The sequence below is a fragment of the Lycium ferocissimum genome, chromosome 2 (genome assembly GCF_029784015.1).
Source record: "Lycium ferocissimum isolate CSIRO_LF1 chromosome 2, AGI_CSIRO_Lferr_CH_V1, whole genome shotgun sequence".
Lineage (NCBI taxonomy): Eukaryota > Viridiplantae > Streptophyta > Magnoliopsida > Solanales > Solanaceae > Lycium > Lycium ferocissimum.
The window spans coordinates 69,776,171-69,796,950 of record NC_081343.1 but is presented as its reverse complement, the minus strand read 5'-3'; the positions used below and the strand labels follow the sequence as shown (position 1 = coordinate 69,796,950).

The following is a 20,780-nucleotide window of genomic DNA, read 5'->3' as shown; positions in this document are numbered from 1 at the left end:
CTCTGTTTGAACAAACGTGATAGATTCGTAGCACTTCTCCTCGTTGAGGTGATGGAGGCTTTAGGCAAGAGGATCATCCACTGTGTGACGGCCAACAACTAAAATAAGATTTGGAACATCCAGGTCTTTCACCCAAACTACCCACGTAATTGAAGAAATGGTTTTGAAGATGAAAGTTGGTACTTTGTCTTTTCTGTACCTTCATCAACACTGTCAGTCACTTCAGCAAAGCAGCAACTAAAATATTTGCTTGTGTTCAACAAACTTTACAGGTTAAGTCAACTCTAGCCCCACAAAACATTAAACTATTACAAGTTGAAAACAGACAACGTTACGGGTCAGCTACCTATGCCGTCCGAAAGTGAATAAGACTAATGTCTAGTAGTATATTTTATGTAGAAGTTCATCTCAATCCTTAAAAAAAGAAGAAGATAGAAAGAAAGCATAAGATGAAGCAGAAGAAGCAGAAAATGACCATTGGTAATTACAATCCTAGCATCTTTTGCTCCCAATCCATTTCTCTTGGACCTAAGGATCGGAGCCAGTGTGTACGTAAATCTCTCATCTTGATTCTTCATTTCATCCTTCGAGACGTACTTTATTAATTTTTCCCATCCTATATAGAACATGAGTTTCTCCAAAGGTTTTAACTTAAAATGAAGAACCATGAACTGGGCATTGCCACGCGGTTTACACGGGTTATAGTCATGGCAATCGTGATATCAGTGATATTGCTACTTGTTTTTGTCGGAGTTCTAGTCCTGATTCATATCTGTGTAATATTGAGGAATTTCAGAGGAAGAACCGACAACATTAATATGGGAGAGAGAGGCAATTTTGGGAGCAACAGCATGTCCCAAGAGGATATAGAAAAGCTTCCTTGCTTTGATTTTCAAGCCAAAGAGAAGGGTAGTAGTAGTTCAGTGGACTGTGCAATTTGTTTGGATAATCTCAAGGTGGGTGACAAGTGCAGACCATTGCCTCAATGCAACCATAGTTTTCATGCTGAATGCATAGACTTGTGGCTCTTGAAGTCCCCCTTTTGTCCAATTTGCAGGGCTAGCGCTAATGTTCTAAGGGGCTGTTCTAATTAGTTGAGAGCGATTCGATCGACCTATACAAAAGTCCATTTGGTACGTTTTAAGTGTCCCTTGTTGATTGAGAGGCCAATTAGGTCCAAGGTCCATTTTCTTCGCCCATTGTCAAAGCCAGGCTTATCTTTATAATTTTTGGTGTATCCGATGTTGAGCCCCACATTATATTGATCACGCATCATATGTTCAGTCGTGGGTGTCCAGAACTCGGACAAAATTGGTGCTTCGCTAAGACTATAATATTGTACTGAGTTGTGAGCTATGTGGAAAAGAGTAGCAAGATGAATAATGATGAATTTGGGTGAATTCAAATTTGAGTTAAATTTGTTCTACTATTGTCAATATTTCGTTTATAAACAGCGTATTTATTACAAAAAATAACAAACACGAAAAATCCTCTTAGGAGAGCGTTGACTTCCCGACGCCGATGGCTACTAACGTACCTTCAATCATTTCTTTGGGCCATGGTATCTTATTACTTGTACACACAAGTATTCATTAAAAGAATTAGAATTGGCAAATTCTAAAGGATAGATGTAAAATTATACATCGGAGGGAACTCTATATCATTTTGTAGATAAAAAGGTTACTTTCTAAAGGATTTACTTATATATATATATATACTAGTAGTAATTTTTAAGTATGAATGTATTTTAGCATGTTATAGCAAGTTGTCTATTTTATATTTCAGAATAACTTATTACAGAAAATTATTTTGTAGTTATATTTCAAATGGCTTGATAATATACAATTTTATTATATTGTCAGTCTATCGAAGTGCTATTGTCATTCTTGTGTTTTTGTCTTGAGTATTATGAGCCAATCATGAGATGATTGAGACACAATATAGAAGTCAAAATGAATGGCAAAATAGCATTCTATTAGCATAGACAATTGACAAGGAAAGGAAAAGCTGTCTATTATTCAAGTGTATACCTGTTGTAATATTGTTCCAGGGCCAGCACAGAACTAAGCAACAAAAAAAACAATATAGCATGTTGTATCAAGTCAGCAAAAGTATACACAAGAAAACACACACACATATATATATATATATATATATATATATATATGTGTGTGTGTGTGTGTGTGTGTGTGTGTACACACACACATCAAAGGCATCATCACAAACAAGGGGAAAAAAACTACAGCCATGCTGGATCCTTCAGAGGGGTAACAACAGCTTTGACTTGCAAGTAGTTATTAAGGCTGTAGACTCCCTTTTCTCTTCCATGTCCACTCATCTTATAACCACCAAAAGGAATGGCAGCATCAAATATGTTAAAGCAGTTAACCCACACTGTCCCTACTCGAAGGGCTCGAGATATTCTGTTTGCCGCATCTATGTTCTGTGTAAAAACACCCGCCGCCAATCCATAATGTGACGAGTTTGCCCTTCGAATGACCTCTTCAACATCCCTATTTGTTTCAAGGTCAGGTTCAGAAATTAATAACCGAAATACAAGCACAGGTAGAAAATTAACGTAAAATATGAAATGTAATCTCACTTGAATTTCAAGAGGGACTGCACTGGTCCAAATATCTCATCTTTGGCAATCAGCATGGTATCCTAAATAGATGAAAAATAATGTCATCATTACCGTATTCGTTATTTTCACCTTACGTATGGATATATCCTATGGGCAATGGTAGTTGTACCTCGACATTTGAGAAGACAGTAGGTTGGACATAGAATCCCTTGGAACCCAATTTTTCCCCTCCAGACTCGAGAGTAGCCCCGCTTTCAGTACCAGACTTTATGTACTTAAGGATCTTCTCAAATTGCTCGTTATCAATCTATTGACACACAAAAAAGTCATGTTACAATCGGTGGATCCAAGATTTCACTAAGAGAATTCAAAATATAAAGAACTGAACACATGAAAAAACCAAGGGGATTCACCATAAGTTGACCTATTGATGAAGTATATTTTCCGAAGAAGGGGTTTCAATTTACTACCCTTAGACATAGGGGGCTCCACCACTGGGTACAATTACTTTGCAGATGTAAATTAAAGTCAGCAATTACTATTTTCCTTTGCTACAATTTCAAGAAGAATTGTACCTGGGGACCTTGTTCAACTCCCTTCTTGAAAGGGTCTCCAACTACACGTTTTAAAGCTCGGGCCTTGGCTTTCTCCACAAATTCATCATATACTCTTTCATGTACAAATGTCCGTGATCCAGCACAGCAACATTGTCCCTGCAGATACTTGAAAATTATTTTCATTCCTGAGCAAGCACCAGAGGTTGCAATTTTTCGAGGGTGGAAAACTTTGCTACCTGATTAAAGAAAACGGCAGAATGAGCCAACTCAACAGCTTTATCAATGTCTGCATCTTCACAAATGATGAAAGGAGATTTTCCTCCGAGCTCCAATGTCACTGGCTTTAGGTTGCTCTCTGCAGCTGCACTTAGTACAGACTTACCAGTTTCTGTGGATCCTGTAAAAGCAAGCTGTAGACACCAAATTGAGTGATGTAGAGATACATTGCATTTAGGCATCACAGATAAGTAAATAAAATTGAAAAAAAAAAAAAAAAAAAGGATTGTCATGTAGGTTTATCACAAGAAACAAGAGACTTTTATTCTGTAGCTTCCTAATTGGAAATCTGTTAGTAGTATATTATAGGCATAAGTCCTTTGTGTAATTTCAGGAACTAAAGGCAAAGCTCAGAAAATACCTTATCGACATCCATATGACTGGCAAGAGCTGCACCTACACTACCGAATCCAGGAATAACATTCAAGACTCCAGGGGGAAGTCCAACCTGTTAGATGGAGTCAAGCACAAATAACGCTTCAAGTGGAGAATTTGGCGTTAAGCCACAAATTCTATTGAACCGCCCCTGCCAGTCAGGTACATACCTCATGGAATAATTTTGACACATACAGGGCAGAGAGTGGTGTCTGTTCTGCAGGTTTTAATACAACTGTGTTACCACAAGCAAGTGCAGGGCCAACTTTCCAAGCGAACATTAGTAGTGGAAAATTCCAAGGTATTATCTGCCCTGCAACACCAATCGGTTCATGCAAGGTCTGAACATGGTGCAAACTGTCAGCAGGAGCTGTAAGGCCATGAATTTTATCAGCCCAACCTGAAAAAAGAGTGTAAGCAGAAAATTTAGAAAAGCATTCAGGTGATTCAAAAACGTCACTGGATATACAATAAGTGGTTATTAAACTGTCAACAGGAAACATAAAGCCATTTTTTAATTTTTAATAACCAGCATAGTATCTGAAAAGCCGTATGAGCATCGGTATTTCTTCATTTGCAGCTTGTTCATAAGGCTTTCCGTTATCCCAAGTTTCAAGTGCTGCAAGTTCATCACTGTGCTTCTCAAGCAAATCGGCAAACCGCAACATTATACATGATCTTTCCTGGAAAAAGATTGGTGAATCAAACAAATTATGATACATGCTTAAGTAACACAAGGCATTTAAACAAGCAGCAACTGTCGGAGAGGCTGATGGACCATCCATTTGATATGTGAAAAATTACTAAAATTTCAGAAAATATTGTCAAAGATAAATTTGCAAAAATAGTCGCCCACCAAAATAACAGTCAGCCAATGTATAATTTTTATATATTAATGTAATATACATAAAATATACATTTCTGTTACATAATAGTCGTGTATATTTTTTTGTATATTTGGCTAGCAAACGTAATTATTTTTGGCCAACGAGCCAAATGTGTAACTTGCCCAACATTAAATTCTAAGCCCATAGTTTCAATAATCAATGCGTTCAGTGGTAAGAACCTTAAAGGTTGAACACATCAAGTTTAAATTCCGAATCTGCCTGGGAGCAAGGAAGAATATATGGAAAGATAAAGAAGGCTCAGTTATTGTGTGTACGCTTACATAAGCAGTCATTTTAGGCCACGGTCCTTCATCAAACGCTTTACGGGCAGCAGAGACTGCACGGTTGACATCTTCAGTGTCAGCCTCCGCAACCATAGTAATGGTCTCCCCTGTTCGAGGGTCAAATGTAGGAAACGTCTTTCCTGAAGACATACTCTCCATGTTACACTTTTAAGTCCATAACATGTTTATAATAACATACAAAATGAAAGATTCTTGAGGGATGTAATTAAAGGTCAACCTGAGGCTGCATCAATAAACTGTCCATTAATGAGAAGCTGATTGTATTTAACATCAACAGGTGGAGTGATAGGTTCTTCATGCACCATGGCGCTGCTGCAAAACCTTTTGATACCATTTTTCCAGTACTTGGGGGATTTACCTTTAGATTGAAATTGTAAAACCTATAATTAGTAGCTCTCATTTCAAGAAAATCAGAATAAAATAAAAAAGTATCTGAAAACATTAAAGTCTCAAATAAATCAGGCGGACTAATATCAAAACACAGTTAGCTTGTTCAATCATCAAGACTCCAAAAAAACCAGGAGAAAATAATTGTTCTTATTAGTGAAGGACTACTGATGATTAAAAAATAGTCTAATAATGTACTTTTGGTATATCATAGAAGTATATATTTAGATTACGCGCTAAAATTTTCTTTCTCAAACTTGTTTAGCCGAAGAAATCACATAAGATCAAGGGTTTGACTTCTGTAAACTAACTGGTAAAATAGACAGGTCACTTAAATCGTAACTACTCGTTACTATCCAACCCATTATATATGAAGCAGTGAGAATAATCATCTGGAAAATAAGACAGATAACTCATTATAACTGATTAAATTATTGTATCAGTCAAAATTATTTATACTGATATATATATATATATATATATATATATATATATATATATATATATATATGTGAGAGACTAGAATCAAACGGAGGGAATATTAATGAAGAATATGCATCAAAATTATTTTGTACATAAACAAAGGTAAAGAGGTAGTTATATACTTGACGAGCGAAGAAAGGAGGAATGAAGCAGAGAAAAGAGCCGTTGAGTAGCCATAGCCATGCAGCTGGCGGTAAGAGAATACTTAGTAGAGAGGAGATGGAGATGGGAGAACTTAATATAGGCAGAGTCACGATTTAAGCTTACAGATTTTGAATTCTAATCTTTTAAAATTAATGGGTTATAATTAATAAAATGTACATTGAATATATTCAATGAATTTTCTAAGATAGATACAGGGTTGAATTAAAGTAATTAAATTCGACAAAACTTGTCACGGACAATGTAGCTCTGCCACTGGCACTGCAGGGTTAAGAAAAGAACGGAAGCCGAGAATAGAATAGGATATACTCTCTGTCTCAATTTATATGCCACATTTTTTTTAATCAGGCTAAAAAGAATGCCACATTTTCTTATAATCTTATTTGAAATAATATAACAGAAAATTTCATCTTTACGCTTAACGAGATAATTTATAACCACCAAATATCTTTGGCTTGTTTTCGATCATAAGATTCAAAAATTATTTTTTATTTCTTAAATTTCATGTTTAGTCAAACGACATTATATAAATTGAGACGGAGGGAGTGTACAGACAAATTTGCTGGTGTTATGAGTTGAGAACAATTGCGAGCGCATGCAGAGGGTAGTGTGTGGGACTACTTGCACGTCATCAATTGCACAGAGCCTCTCTATTTGCTGATTCATTAAAAATCGACCCCAAGCTTATCCCTTCAAGTTTTCTTTGTACAATAAGGGATCATTTTGTAGGGTGTATAATAATAATACAGAATAGATTTAGTGTATTAGAAATGTAGGAATTAGTTATGTTGAGATTATTTCTTATTCATTGTTTAGTGTGGTGTATTAAAAATAATATGCATTGCATAATTTCTAAAAGAAACATTTGTATAAAAATATCTTCCACATTCTTTAGCTTTGAGGGACTTTAAGGGCAATTTTGTCTTTGATCATGCTAATATCATGGTTTGCTATGCATTAATTATACATTGGTTATAAAAAATGTATCAAAGAAGAGATTAGTAATACACAAAGCTAATACATGCTTATGAAATGGAAAATTGCCTTACGTATGACTTTTTTCTTTTTTCCGTCAACCTTTGTTAGCTTCTTTTTTTCTTCTTCTTTTTGTTTACTTGTCATATTCCTTCTAGTCTGTGCTTTATGAAAATACTGGAGGAAAATGATTGAGGTTTTTTGTCCCTTTTTTGGAAGTGAAAGAGAACATAGTCCATTTATTTGTGTAACTTTTTTTCTTCTTCGATTTTTTTTTTTTTGTCGGTTTCAAACTTTGCTAGTTATGTTTCTCTTTTGGGACACATCATTTTTCTCTCAAGAATAAAAGTGAAGAAAAGTTTTCGCTTGATCATACTCCACTCGATATTTCTTCTTACTTTACCAAACAAACAGGAGAAATTATTTTTTAATAAAACAACAGGAACCCTTTTTTTCCTTCTTTTTTTTGGGTGATGGGGAGTTGTCCCATAAAACTAATTACATAAACAGATTTGACAATTTAATATGTACTTTTGAAACTGCACATTTTTAGGCACAATCAACTAGAAAAGAAGGTTGTATTTCACATGATTGAAAAAGGAATGTTGTAATCAAAACTGTCAAAAGGCCTATTGCTCCTGGAAATTTACAAAAAATAAAAAAAGGTTACTAGCTTAGTCATTACCCACTAGTACCTTTCAGTAATGCAGGGTGTTCTAACTAACTAAGATAGTGCCTTCAATCTGTAGAAAAATCAGGCTCATCTGGCTTGAACAACTTGGGCATTTTTAAGCTGGAAGAAGAATCAGCCGTCTGAATCTTCTGTTCTAGTCCTCTTCTCGTATTAGCAGCAAATCTTTTGGCCAAAATTGTAGCTCCAAGTTGTTGGGAACTACGACCACTGTCTACTAATGGTTGCTGCTCAAGACCAACATCATCGAAAGCCTCATAACTTTGCTCATCGTAGTTACCTCCACCGTCAGGATCTTGCATATAATAATAGCTCTCTTGTAGAGCCAACTCGTTTTCCATCTTTTTCTTCCTATACCTTCTCCATGCAGCCTGTATAAAGCAAGCACCCCATGTTCTCCACTGATAAGAATAGTACCTAAACGCATGCTGTAGCTTCTTGCTGTGAAGACGTTTAAATTGAACAGCGAAAAATTTCAGGTCTTCAGCTCGAAGTGCAAATGCTTCAACTTCAGAAAGTGCTCTCACAGTTCGAGTTGAAGAAGGCAACTGAGTTGAGTTAGGCAGTAATGCCCAAGTCAGTAATTCTTCACCACAGAAGTCACCAGGCCTAAGGGTGGTAGAATTGAAGAATCCAGATCTTCCCCCATTTGTCGTGGAACTCTCTAGTTGCCCCCTGATGATAAAGAACATCTCATTCACTGGATCACCTTCTCGAACAACATAGGTTCCCATTATGCTCAGGGACGAGACTAGGCGTTCACATATAGCATCAAGCAGCTGGTCATCCATTTGTTCAAAAAATGGAACCTGCAGATTTTGGGATCTCTAAAGTTTAGCAAACAAAAGTGGCTGGCTTAGGCATTTACTGTGTAATACAAAATGTAAGGTGCATCACAAGTCAAAGATTAAATTGATGATTGAAGAGATAAAAACTTTTTATTTAATCATTCACTAATACTACTTATGCATTTCTGTTGCTCAAATCTTTCATTTTGTTTCAACTTGTGGCCAATATTTCTGTCTGCAGCTCTTCTTCTTTATGTTTGCCTCCTAAAAGCATTTCACTTAACGCCATATATAACACTATCAGGCCATGCCATATATCTAAAGATCATAGTGACAAGGGCAACTTTGATGGGAAATACTTCTATCGTCAGACATCAACGAGAGCTGATGCAAATGTCATAATCTTTGAACAATGATTGTTTTTTGTTAGCAAATATTTTATTAAGATATGTGAAAGTTGGTACATGCTGTTTATATCAGCTATACCACTTTTAGGAACAAAGGATTTCCTGGAAACCAGTGGACACAGTTCTACTTGAGACACTTCCAACCCGTCAGTCTCAAGAAGAAAAGAATGCAGCATACATCAATATGTCATGATATTCCAATATAATGCACGAGTCAAGCAAAACAATGAAATATGTAGTGCCAGAAAGACATACTCGTCGAACAAGATTAAGGCATAGGTGTCTTTGGATTTGACGACGAAGATCCAAAGGCAAAGATTGCAAGATCTCTTCTTCATTAACTCCTCTTGTAGCAAGCCATTTACATTGATCAAAACGGCGAACACGTTCTTGCAAGTCTTCAGGCAACTGGCGGTGCCTCATCCATTCTTCTATATCTCTTTTTCTAATTCTCCATTCCTCAATTTTTACGGTCATAGATTGCAGATAAGTCTGGAAAAGGCAGAAACTCAGAAGTATATCAAGGACAAAGAAGCATGTCCTATACTACATTAAACAAATGAAAACGGTAGCTCAAATTTTAAACAAACCTTACCAATCACAAACTAACCTAAGCATAATGTGAGAACAGATATCGCAGTATCCAACTCAACCCAGATCCTACCCATCAAAAGGTAGGGGTGCGTACACTCTACCCTCCCCAGACCCCACCTGGTGGGATTATACTGGGTATGTTGTTGATGTTGTTACTATTAATCCCGATGGACCTAAGCTGCTTATAATTTGAGAATTTTAGGGAACATATCTTGAGTAATGGCACATAGCAGGCATATTAAATTGAAAAATGAAATTGGAGCTCTTAAAGGTATTTAGCTGGTATTTCACACAAAATTATGTAACTCAATTATCACAAATTAACAATGTCTTATCAACAGTGTTTTCATGCTTAACATTGCTCTAGACGTGAATAATTATAACATATAGGTGTCTGACATATCATGTATTGATAATCATTCATGTATATATAACCATGATGAAATTCCTTCGGATAACTGCACAAGGTGATAATAATGATCTATTCTGACAAATATTATCCTCAAAATCTTACCTGCATGTTTCCAATTAGCTGTGCAAAGAGAACTAAACCAATGATGCTTATGGAAATGCTGAACAATGTTTCGCCAATATAAGTGCTAGTATTCAAATTCTGCCCATATGAACTGCAAGACAACATTTGTAAAGACAAATATAAGATTCTCTAACCTCAAAAAAGATCAGAAAAATTTGATGGTATCCTAAGCAACAAAAGAAACAAGAAATTCATTTTCATTAAATCATTTATGTAATCCAACACGACTAAACTCTTCATTCTAACTTTGTATGGAGTAGTCATACACGATCCAAGACAAAGTCTTCGGAGGATCACTATGAAGTAGCAGGGAACATACTTTATCATTTACAATGATTAATAGCAGTGGAAGTATTTGCCAAAAATTAAGTAGCCGAGACAATGGTGAATATTTATTATATCCTAGACCAATTCTTAGCTGCCTGAAGAATCAACCAAACATAAGAGACCGGGTACCAAACAGACAGACCATATTCAGGATGCAGACCTAAACACTCAGTCCTTTAAAAGCCAGACTAGATTACATAAATTCAATCAATTTGTATAAAATGTACCTGAAAGCAGCTAAAGTGAAATAATATACTTCCTCGGTTTCATTTTATAATACACTCTTCCCAATTTCCATTTCAAGAAGATTGACACCTTTCAATATATGGAATACCTTCAATTCTGATGCTCCCACATCACCCTTAATTAGATTCTTTTATTATAGGAATGACATGGCACTAAGACCAAAACATCTAAGGATTGGTATGTCACTTATGTTTAGCGTATGTGTAAATAGTATTTCTTTCTTTCTTAAAATTACTGCTTGACTAGTCAAATACTGTCATATAAATAAATAAAAAATGAAGGAGTATATCAGAAGACGAATGTCTCTTCAGTTATATATCAGAAGACGAATGTCTCTTCAGTTACAGCCACAAGGGGGAATTACTTTAGAGACACCAACCTTCAATATAATCAGCAATACCATTGAATATGTAAAACTAAGAAGGAATGAAGAAGAGCAAATTTGCAGTTTAAGAAAGCAAACCTCAAATTTCTTAGACCCCACCAAAGACAGTATAAATATTTCTCCATGAATGATGATGAAGCCACTTCATTAGTAAAGGCGTCAGCGAAAATTCCAAACTTAAACCCAGAATCTTCATCATTTATAGCATCACATTTTGCAAGAACTTGCGTGCTGTTTCGCCAGTAATCGCGTACATAACTATCCGTAAAACTGCTACAGTCTAAAAATTCAGGCACGCATGGTGGAACTGCATCACGCTCCTTCCTACATTCATTTGACCAGCAAGAGTACTGTCTTGCTATAGATGTCACGTACCAGGAAGCTCCCGCCACCTACACACAAAGAAGAAAAGGCACAATTCTCAAATCAGGTGATTTCTGTCCGTGTCTTCGACACCAATATAATTCCAGCAAATATCTTGCTTTGGTTAGGTATGTTGTTACGAAATGAAAGGGATGGGAATGAGTGTTTACATGACTAGCTAACATGAAAAGGAGGAGATTGTAAGCTGCTCCTGCCCAGGCTGTTTTAGCAATAAAACCTGTAGTTTTGATGATCTGCTGATTTAGCGGGAAAATAACGAATAACCTTGGCACATATTGGATGAGAACGATAAGGGCAAGAGTAACTTTGGAATGACCAGATCCAGTTTTTTTAGTTGCGGGAATTACATACAGAATGACAATCTGCAAGTCGTAAAGAGACAAAGTGATGACCAAGAAGAATAATGGCAATATTAAAAGATTAAGAAAAGCTATGTGGTTACAATTTACATTGCAACATACTCTCTCCTAACATTCTTTGATTATGACCTGTTCCAAAAATATTTGATAGTACCATTTTATTTCTATAGAATTTCTATAACTTTCAAAAATTCAAATTCATTAACCTATTCAAATTTTAAACAAGTTGTGATGATTTCCAAACAAACAACAGTAACATATTACCTATTGATTTAACAATTACCATTATGATATATAAAGTAAACTACTACTTCCTCTGTCCCAAATTAGTTTTGAGAGTCAAATCATGTAAACTTTGACCAACATTTTAATACGTATTGTTTCATCAAATTGGCATGAGCAAGGCTGCAACTTGTAGTACTTTCCGTATAGTTTTTGAATATCTAGATTTTAATTGAAAAATATTGATTTATCTAATCCAATTTAGCTTTGAAGATTAGTCAAATTGACTTCCGCAAAGCAAAATATGACAACTAATTTGGGACAGAGTGAGTGACATACATTAAACTTTGTGTCCAATTAAATACAGATTTAATATACTCACTTGAGGCAGAGGAAGAGCGGCCATCAAATCAAGCAAGAAATCATTCTTGAGATATTGCTTTGCAATTTCTCGAGGGTCCATGACAAGCTCACCCCGGCCAAAAACCCGAGAGTTAGGATTGACAAAAGCCGTGCGAAACTTCATGAGAATATGTAGGACGTAAAATAAGTCAGTGAGAGAACGATAGATAGTAATCTGACTGGCCGCTTCATCATCAGTAGACATACAAGCTTTATTGCTGACGAAAGGCAGGTAGAAGTAAAGAGGATCGATGAAAAGAGAGATGAGACATGTGAGGAGGAATACATAGTTCCAGCGATTTACAATGTCGCTGTTTGGATCGAGAATTTGGCGACTCCATAGCACGTCGACCTGATCAGTTGAAGAGGAGATTATTGATTTTTTCTTCAGGGATTGCTGGAAATGGCGGAGCTGGGACGCCGGCTTTGCAAGTATTCTAGTCATCTTCCATCGCGGAGTCCGATATCATAATCGGATTCCGGAAGATCTTGACAAAATATCTCTCTAAAAAATACAGGGAAACTAATTAAAAACACAGAATAATCAACAACACATCCAGTGTAATCACACAAGTGGGATTTGAGGAGGGTAGTGTGTACGTAGACCTTACCCCTACCTTGTAGAGGTAGAGAGGCTGTTTCCGAAAGACCATCGGCTCAAAGAAAAGCAAATCACATCAGTCTAGAAAAAGAAATAACAGCAATAACGACGCCATGGAAAATTACTAAATAAAGCATGACAAAGCAGCAGTATAGAAAAAGAAAAAATAACATAACTACCACAAAACCGTATGTCAATCGAAGTACAAGACACAGTAGATAATAACAGGGATCAGAAACACAGAATAATCAAATTCCAAAAATTAAATATGTATATATATCGATACGTACACCTATTAAATTTGAATTATGGATTCAAATATCTCTGTAAAACAGGAAACAAATTCAAAACACAGAATAATTAAATAAATAAATGCATGTAATATTAAGACCTGCACCTATTAATTTTAGATTGTTGATCCACCTCTGAGTGATGATAATGTGAATGGGGAATTTTATCAGGGTTAGAAAGGAAGGAGAAGGATAAGAAAGAATGAATGAATGCTGAGTGTTGCATGAGTGATGATTGAAGCTCCTTTCATTAACTCCATTCAAAATTCTGTGAGGAAAACCGGCTATCTCGGAAATTTGTATATCCATGGAATAAGGAGGAAAAAAATGGTATATCCATGAAAGAACGCGGGAAATTAGGGAGGGGATATATTCGTACACTGAAATGGGCTTACTGGTGCAAGCACGAAATGGGCCACGCCCCATTTGGATTCGTTTTCTTTTGGGTCATTTGCACTTCTGTACCTAATTTGTGGGACAATTCGCACGAAGAGATAATTGCACGTCTTTAATTTTTGGCCTTCAAATGAAACTTATGCCTGATGGGGCATAAGTTCTTTAAGAAATCCGATACAACATGTTCTGACTTTCTAAAGACCCATGCACCTTTAGGCATAAGTCCATTTGAAGGCTAAAAATTAAAGACCAGCACAAAAAGGGACAAAAGTGCAAATGACCCCGAATATCCCTATCTTGGGGTGGTCTTCAATTTTTGTCCCTCAAATCACTGGTCTTTAATTTTTGGCCTTCGGCCCTTTAAGTAACAAAAAAAATAGCTGAAGATAGCCTTAACATCAAAAAACAGAAAAAGAAATTCAGATCTATGACCTGATTTCACAAGGCATAGTTTTGTCTTGTTTGGCATAAGTTCTATAAAAATGAAGTTATGCGGATAACTTCATTTCTGCAGTACTATGACGGACAAAGCATAGTTTCTGTATAACTTTGACCGACATAGAAACTATGCCTTAATGATTTTTTTTTTTTAACTCTGTTGGATCGCCCAGAATCTCTAGTTTCGTAGACCAACGAATAAAGTTACTTTGGCCACAAATTTTCATTAAATCAAAAGTAAGGGCAAACTTTAAAGACCAGCCTGTATGAAGGACAATCCGCGCAAAAAAAATGTATTTTGTGCTAGTCTTTAATTTTTGTCCCTCATGATAAATAACTTTTTTGGGGGACATAAATTTATATTTTCATATCATAATATCCCACAAGTTATGCCATTGCCCTTAAAGAACTAATGCCCCGCTAGACATGAGTTGACATTTATAATAATTAACTACAAAAAATCCCACACATAAGAGACAGCTAGCTACTTCACCCAAAAGAATACGAGTCGCTAGTAGGGCAAAAATTAAAGACGCAAACCGTGCAAGTTCTTCCTTTTTCTTTTGGTCATCTTTTATTCATCTTTCAGTGAAATCCTTGGGTAAAGAGGGGAATGGGGCCAGATTTACCTCTTTACTTTATAAAGTTATTTATATTTATCTTTTATTTAAGTTTTGAATAAATTTACTTCGTTAATAGCTTTTGGATTAATTATTGGGGTAAATATATTCAAATTTTTACATGAAGTCCACAAAGTTATAAGATAAACATAACTATTTCGTAAAATGCAGGAGTGAATTTGACCATTTTCCGGAAGAAAATGAGGACATTATTTCCAAGCAGAAAGAGGAGAAAGGAATGTGATAATCTTAATCCAATTATTACTCTATGATTTAAAAAAAATATATACAAAAACGTGAAATGGTTTTATTTCCACAAAAATGGGGTGACAAATTGGTAGGCCACTTGATTTATAAAAACTGAGAATGATGGAAGATATCATTTGGATACACTAAACTAGATGCTACACGTTTCCTACAACTTTGTTTCTTTCAATCCTCACCATAATTCGCTGACATCGATGTGGGGTTTTAATATCCCTCTCCTTCTCACGTACAAAATACAGACTATTATTGATCCTTATTAATATCAATTCAATAATTGGTGGGAAGCAGCTGGGCAGGAGCGGAGCTAGAAGCACACATATGGATTCGACCAGACTTAGTAGATTTTCCCAACTAATGTTTTGTGTTAAAAATATTATTTAATATATATAAATATTAAATTAAGAAGTACCCATTTACCGGAAAAAAAAAAGTCATCATTTTAAATTTAAAATTATGAAATTGAAATTCTATCTCCGCCTCGGGGACAAATATTAATTATCTTTAGTCGAAATTGTTGTTGTTCTCTAATGCACAGTAGACTCTTCTAACGTAGTTGTGAATTTTAGTGCGGTAAAATGTAAAAAACGGTTAAATCAAAGCTTATTCACACTTCTTCAATTTGCCAATGTCTCGGTCACACATTTTGAAACAAGCAAAAGAATGAAATAATAAATGCTTGCGACTTAGAGTTTAGTGCATGTACTATGTTGTGTGATTGCAAATGGCCGAACCCGTATGTAGAACTGCAGCTTTATCCTTGAATGCAAGAAATTCTTAAATGTTTTATTTGTTATGAGTCCCATATCAATAAAGTTTAAAGCCGATACATTGCTTTATACTTACTTAACAATTCTCCCTTCACGAAATACAATTTTATCAATTGTGCTTAAGATCCATTCTTCTATAAGATCCAGTCGTGCCAACCAATTCATTATTTTGTTAGCTAGCACCCATATTAAAAATTGATGAAGCAGACAAGATACATTATTTACTTCTAATGCAAATTAAATGACAATAATTATTTGTTATTTGTAGTTCAACGTAATCTGATTATGAAAAATCTATACAAAATGCACATAAAACTCTTACTAATAGCAAAGTGAGAAACTGCATCAGCGTGGATTAAGGTGTTAGCAAGCTATCTGAGGATGGAATCGGGAGACTATTGATTGACTCAAACCCTTATTCCAATAATTGATTTGTTCCTCAAAAATCGTAGATAATTTAAATTGAAGAAACCTAGAGTAACAATGTTATTGGTTGTAGCAGCCAATTTGAACTTCTCAAAGACTCGATATTCTGACGCCACATATATAGCTGAGCTAAAAACATACTATACGAAACTCAAAGCTCAATATCACCATACAGGTGCAATTGATTAATTAAGATGTTTACACATAAGGCTCGTTTATTTGGTGTTGAGTGATGATATTATTTTCCATTGATTTGATACTAACAAAATCCATTTGGTACACGTTACTTTAACTATGTGGCCCAGAGAAGGCACTACATAAATCGGACGATGGCGCTACCCTACTCATCTCCCACGTAAGCTGTGAAATATCTAATTAATATATCATACTTTGTAATAAGGAAGCAACAGTATCATAAGTTGATACTCTGATCTCATCTTCAAACTCTCTTAGTATAAAACAGCATTTTCAATTATTGCTTCATGGATTGATCATGCAACTGAATGTTTCCACTAACTGTGTCTTTTTTCCTCTTCCCCCCCCCCCCCCCCCCCTTTTTCTGTGCCTTTCAGAACTCTGTTAAGGCATTATTTATTTATTTGACTATGCGAAGGTTTGAATTATTTCGGGTTTCATGCCAAATTGCGAACACCCGATTAATTTTTCAATAACGATTCGACGACAGTAAACCAGAGTCTTTGACTGACCCTCTTGTTCCGCGAAACTTTCATAATCTGTTTATTTTAAAAATATCTTTATCAAGCGACCAATTCGTAAATTTAATTTTTCATTTTTTTCCAGAAAATTATTTAACTTTAGTTAAAAATTAATGTTTGGCTATGAAAATTACAAATACAACTTGAAGTTCAAACAACCAAATATTCTTTGCAAAAACTATAACCAAACACAACTTCATCTTTAACTCCAACTTCAAATTTCAAATAAACTAAAAAACATTTGGTTTTCATGGCCAAACGCCTACTAAAAGTGTTTTCGAACAAGTACTTTTTTTGAGAATAGTCGTTTGTGCTTAACTAAACAATTTGAAAAGTACTTTTATTTGTATTAGAACAATACTTTGTGCTTGACTACTATTAAAGTGTTTTTGAAAAAAGCTACTTCTTTTTGCTTTTGAAAACTAGCTCCGCTCAAAAACATTTATCTTTTTATAAAAATAAATACTTATGGCTTCCTAGAAATTTTAGCCAAACACGCTATTAGTCCCTAATTAAGTTCACAGGGCCAAAAATTTGACTTGAACATTCTCCTTGGTTAAGAGGCAAGCATGCCATCTTTTGGGGAGATGCTACTAATAAGCATATATAATGTGGATAAACACGTTGTTTTTTAGCACTAAGTTTGACATCTACTTTTGCATTATATTAGTAGTTTTTACTAATTAACCTAATATCTTGAATTCTTTGATGGCCGCTGGTCAGAGCAAACTCCGAGAGAGTAGAGGAACTCTATAATCTTGTCGAGTGCCTGCCGTTTATAGTTACCTTAATCTTGTCGAGGACCTGTCTACCCCCCTCCCTCGTTCAAATCTTAATCTTCACAAATAAATATTGGAGTATAACTTTTATTTCTCAGATATTAAGGAAAAAAGAAAATGGAAACAGTGCACAATGCTCAAAATTCTGTCTCATTTTCCTACTTTTCTTTGATATAACAATTTTGTGGAGCATGGGACAACACGCTTGCAAGTTGGAAACCCCACCACTTCTCCAAAAGTTAAATAAATGGAAAAAGGTGATAGATACCCTACCAAATACATAAAGCCTCGATATTTGATTGGTGCTTGGCCAACCACCGAATTTTGAAGTTTTATTTCTTGAATTCCCCCGTCTCTCAATTTCCATTTTTAAGCAAAGTGTCGCTATAACTTTATAAGATCTTAAAGCCATCTCTTCAAGGATTCTTTTTTCTTTTCTTGTTCATGGAGAAAACAAATTGTTTCTCCAAATACGTAATGGAAATTTTCAAAATGTTAGGTCTTTGCGAATTTTGACAAATCCAACTTAGAAATGTTCATATATATATGTGTGGGGTTATTTTTGTGTGGTTTATCCAACTTTTCAATCTTCAAGATAAGACAAAGTTAGAATTTAAAATTTATGACTTGCCATGAAAATCATAGCTTGTTTTAGTTATTGAATTTATAATTAAATATCTAAAGATACTTAATAAATTTTTTAATGCAAAATTTTAATAAAAAATTATTAAATTTATACACACTCATATCTAATATTGTAACTCTGCCCTAATCAGCTCTTTTTCATTCTTTTTGGTGATTCTTATTTTATTTTATTTTCAAAAGAAAGGATCATAAGTACTTAAGTGCAAGCTAAAGCCTACTTTGTAGTTTATATATATAGGTAGGGGATACTTGATAGCGCCCTTTCCTTCAATTTAATTTACGGTCTCAATTTTCTCTCTTGAAGTTTCCCATCCTAAAAATTGTGGTCCACAAGTTACATAAGCCACCGAAATTTGCCCTAATTTTATGGTCCTTTCGCATTCACATATTTCAACATCCAAGTTAATCCATGACATACAGTAAAATGATAACTTGCTTTATTTGTTGAACTCATGTCACATAATTTAAAAAATTGTCAGTCGAACTATCATTAAAAAGTAATTCTAGAATTTGAAATTAAAAGTTGGGTAAATTATACGTACATGGTATCGCCAGTAACTATTTCTCTGCCTAGTATATTAGGGATTCTCTTTGAAGTTTTTTAGAATTACTTTTAAGCTGTTGTACAAGTTTTTAATATATTGGAAAACACTCCTCTAAAGCAACATATTACCTTATGTACCTATAATAATGATGACAAATATATGTTCCAACTAGTGTGATATCACATGTATGAATCATTTATTTCCAAGGCTCTATCCTTAGTTGCAGCGTAATTTTTGAGTAATTTTAGATATTTGAAAATAATAATCCTTCATGTGTTTTTAGCTCTGTTTAATCTTCATTTAGCACATCCAATTATCATATTATGATACATATAAACAGTTGCATGTGAGACTACATATGATTTGCCCAAACTTCTCAAATGACCTGGTTCATGTATTATATTCTTTATATACAGTATACACTACTTTCAATCTTTATCTGGTTTGATCATCTCAAATCTTGTCCGATGATACTTATCATGTCGACAACTCAAATTAACATCGACATCCGTTAGCTCATAGGAATTAACGAGAAGCTAATATACAATCCTTATTATATTTAAATTTCAAAAGAACAATGTTTAGTTCAATCAATTTTTCCATAGAGACGTGTAACGAATATTGAGATTCTTTTGATACTAGCTATTTCATAAAAAAGGAAAGTGGTAGAAGTTTAAATATTTTGTATTTTGTACATATTGGCCCGACAATAACCGATCACTTCTGTTTTCTCTCTTCCCTTTGTTCCACTCCATTGTTATCTGTATAGTGTTGTTTTCTATGGGTCTACTCTCTTTGTTTTTACTTTTATTTTTTGTACTGTGGCAGCATATAACCACATTCTTTCTTAACAGTCACATCTGTGATCTGAACCGACTTGGTGAGTTGCCGAGTTATTGGTCCGTTGTGCAAATGAGTGCTTCATGAATCCGCAACTCAAACCACTAAAGGGTCTTTTGATTACTCGCTTTAGAGTTACAGTACACGATTAGTAATGCATGAATTGGTTATACAGGATTTAGTTATCTCATATTTTACATCATATAAAATAATATATATAATTGATTTATAATTTATACACTTGCTTTGTTTACGTGAGATTGTACAATGATAATCAAACATCATATTTAGTATGACGAGTTTTATAGAAAGCAACAAAAAAATTATCAAACATGAATTATTCTTTTCTTAACCAGCAACCAAACGACCCCTTAATTAATTGCACGAATCAAATTCCTTTGGCTAACAAGGACCTTTTTAGTGGTGTAATTAATTACACATTTACCCTAATACTTTTGTGCTAATTTTTAATTCATGAATTATCCTTTTCCTAATTAGCAACCAAACGACCCCTTAATTTTACGAATTAAGTTCCATCACAAACTCTTTCATTAAGTATGAAATTCTCATTTTTCCCACTGTTCTTTAGTGGTGTAATTGATTAATACTTTTTTAGTCTTATATTTTTTTTAAAAATTTGTCCCAAAAACATAATTTCAATATTTAAAAATAATGTAACTTTAAATTCTTCATTTTCCATAATGAGATGATTTTATAGCCATATAAATATCTAAATATTAATTTAAATTATAAATTTAAGAAAATTATCACTATCCAGTTAAATACCACCACCTAATATGAGATGGAGGGTAATATTATTATATTGGCCTAACTATTTTGAAAATTTACTAACTCAGCTAATTCAAATTTACGCTTTACAAAACTTACTATGAGAATTTTATTTAAAGAACTCAGAACTTAACATCTTTGATTAAAGATGAGGGTCATTAACATCTCATTAATAATGACTCATTAACATCTAATTAAAGCTCAAATGAACGTTGCTTTCAGTGGCCAGTGCTATATGTCAGAAGTGCCTGCAGTCAATACATTCATTCACTGACAAATACTCAACTCACTCCACCTTCCATCTTTGCTTTGCAGCTTACGTGTTAGTGG

At 34.5% G+C, this 20,780-nt stretch overlaps 3 protein-coding genes across 8 annotated transcripts; 1 reads left to right on the top strand and 2 right to left on the bottom strand.

The window, feature by feature from the left end:
- The first annotated feature begins 656 nt into the window (after positions 1-656).
- Positions 657-1,094, top strand: LOC132047912 (RING-H2 finger protein ATL56-like). Its single transcript, XM_059438885.1, has one exon. It carries the CDS (start codon positions 657-659, stop codon positions 1,092-1,094), a length of 438 nt encoding a protein of 145 aa, XP_059294868.1.
- Positions 1,095-2,200: 1,106 nt separating this feature from the next.
- On the bottom strand, positions 2,201-6,155 carry LOC132048386 (benzaldehyde dehydrogenase, mitochondrial-like). The gene is made up of 11 exons (XM_059439292.1): positions 5,977-6,155; positions 5,202-5,342; positions 4,961-5,103; positions 4,322-4,475; positions 3,963-4,192; positions 3,779-3,865; positions 3,378-3,551; positions 3,160-3,297; positions 2,754-2,891; positions 2,603-2,664; positions 2,201-2,513 (listed from the first exon to the last, which is right to left on the bottom strand). Exons 1-11 carry the CDS (start codon positions 6,035-6,037, stop codon positions 2,240-2,242), a joined length of 1,602 nt encoding a protein of 533 aa, XP_059295275.1. The 5' UTR covers positions 6,038-6,155; the 3' UTR covers positions 2,201-2,239.
- Positions 6,156-7,411: 1,256 nt separating this feature from the next.
- On the bottom strand, positions 7,412-13,535 carry LOC132047188 (cyclic nucleotide-gated ion channel 18). Of its 6 annotated transcripts, none has more exons than XM_059438131.1 (8): positions 13,330-13,533; positions 12,943-13,013; positions 12,312-12,836; positions 11,498-11,710; positions 11,043-11,356; positions 9,986-10,097; positions 9,133-9,369; positions 7,412-8,491 (listed from the first exon to the last, which is right to left on the bottom strand). In XM_059438131.1, the coding sequence occupies exons 3-8, from the start codon at positions 12,774-12,776 to the stop codon at positions 7,730-7,732; spliced, it is 2,103 nt and encodes a 700-aa protein (XP_059294114.1). In that variant the 5' UTR covers positions 12,777-12,836; positions 12,943-13,013; positions 13,330-13,533; the 3' UTR covers positions 7,412-7,729. The 6 variants fall into 6 exon arrangements, with proteins under 6 accessions (XP_059294114.1, XP_059294116.1, XP_059294115.1 ...); XM_059438133.1 differs by having other exon boundaries at positions 12,949-13,013; XM_059438132.1 differs by lacking the exon at positions 12,943-13,013 and having other exon boundaries at positions 13,223-13,533.
- Between the last annotated feature and the right edge of the window lie 7,245 nt (positions 13,536-20,780).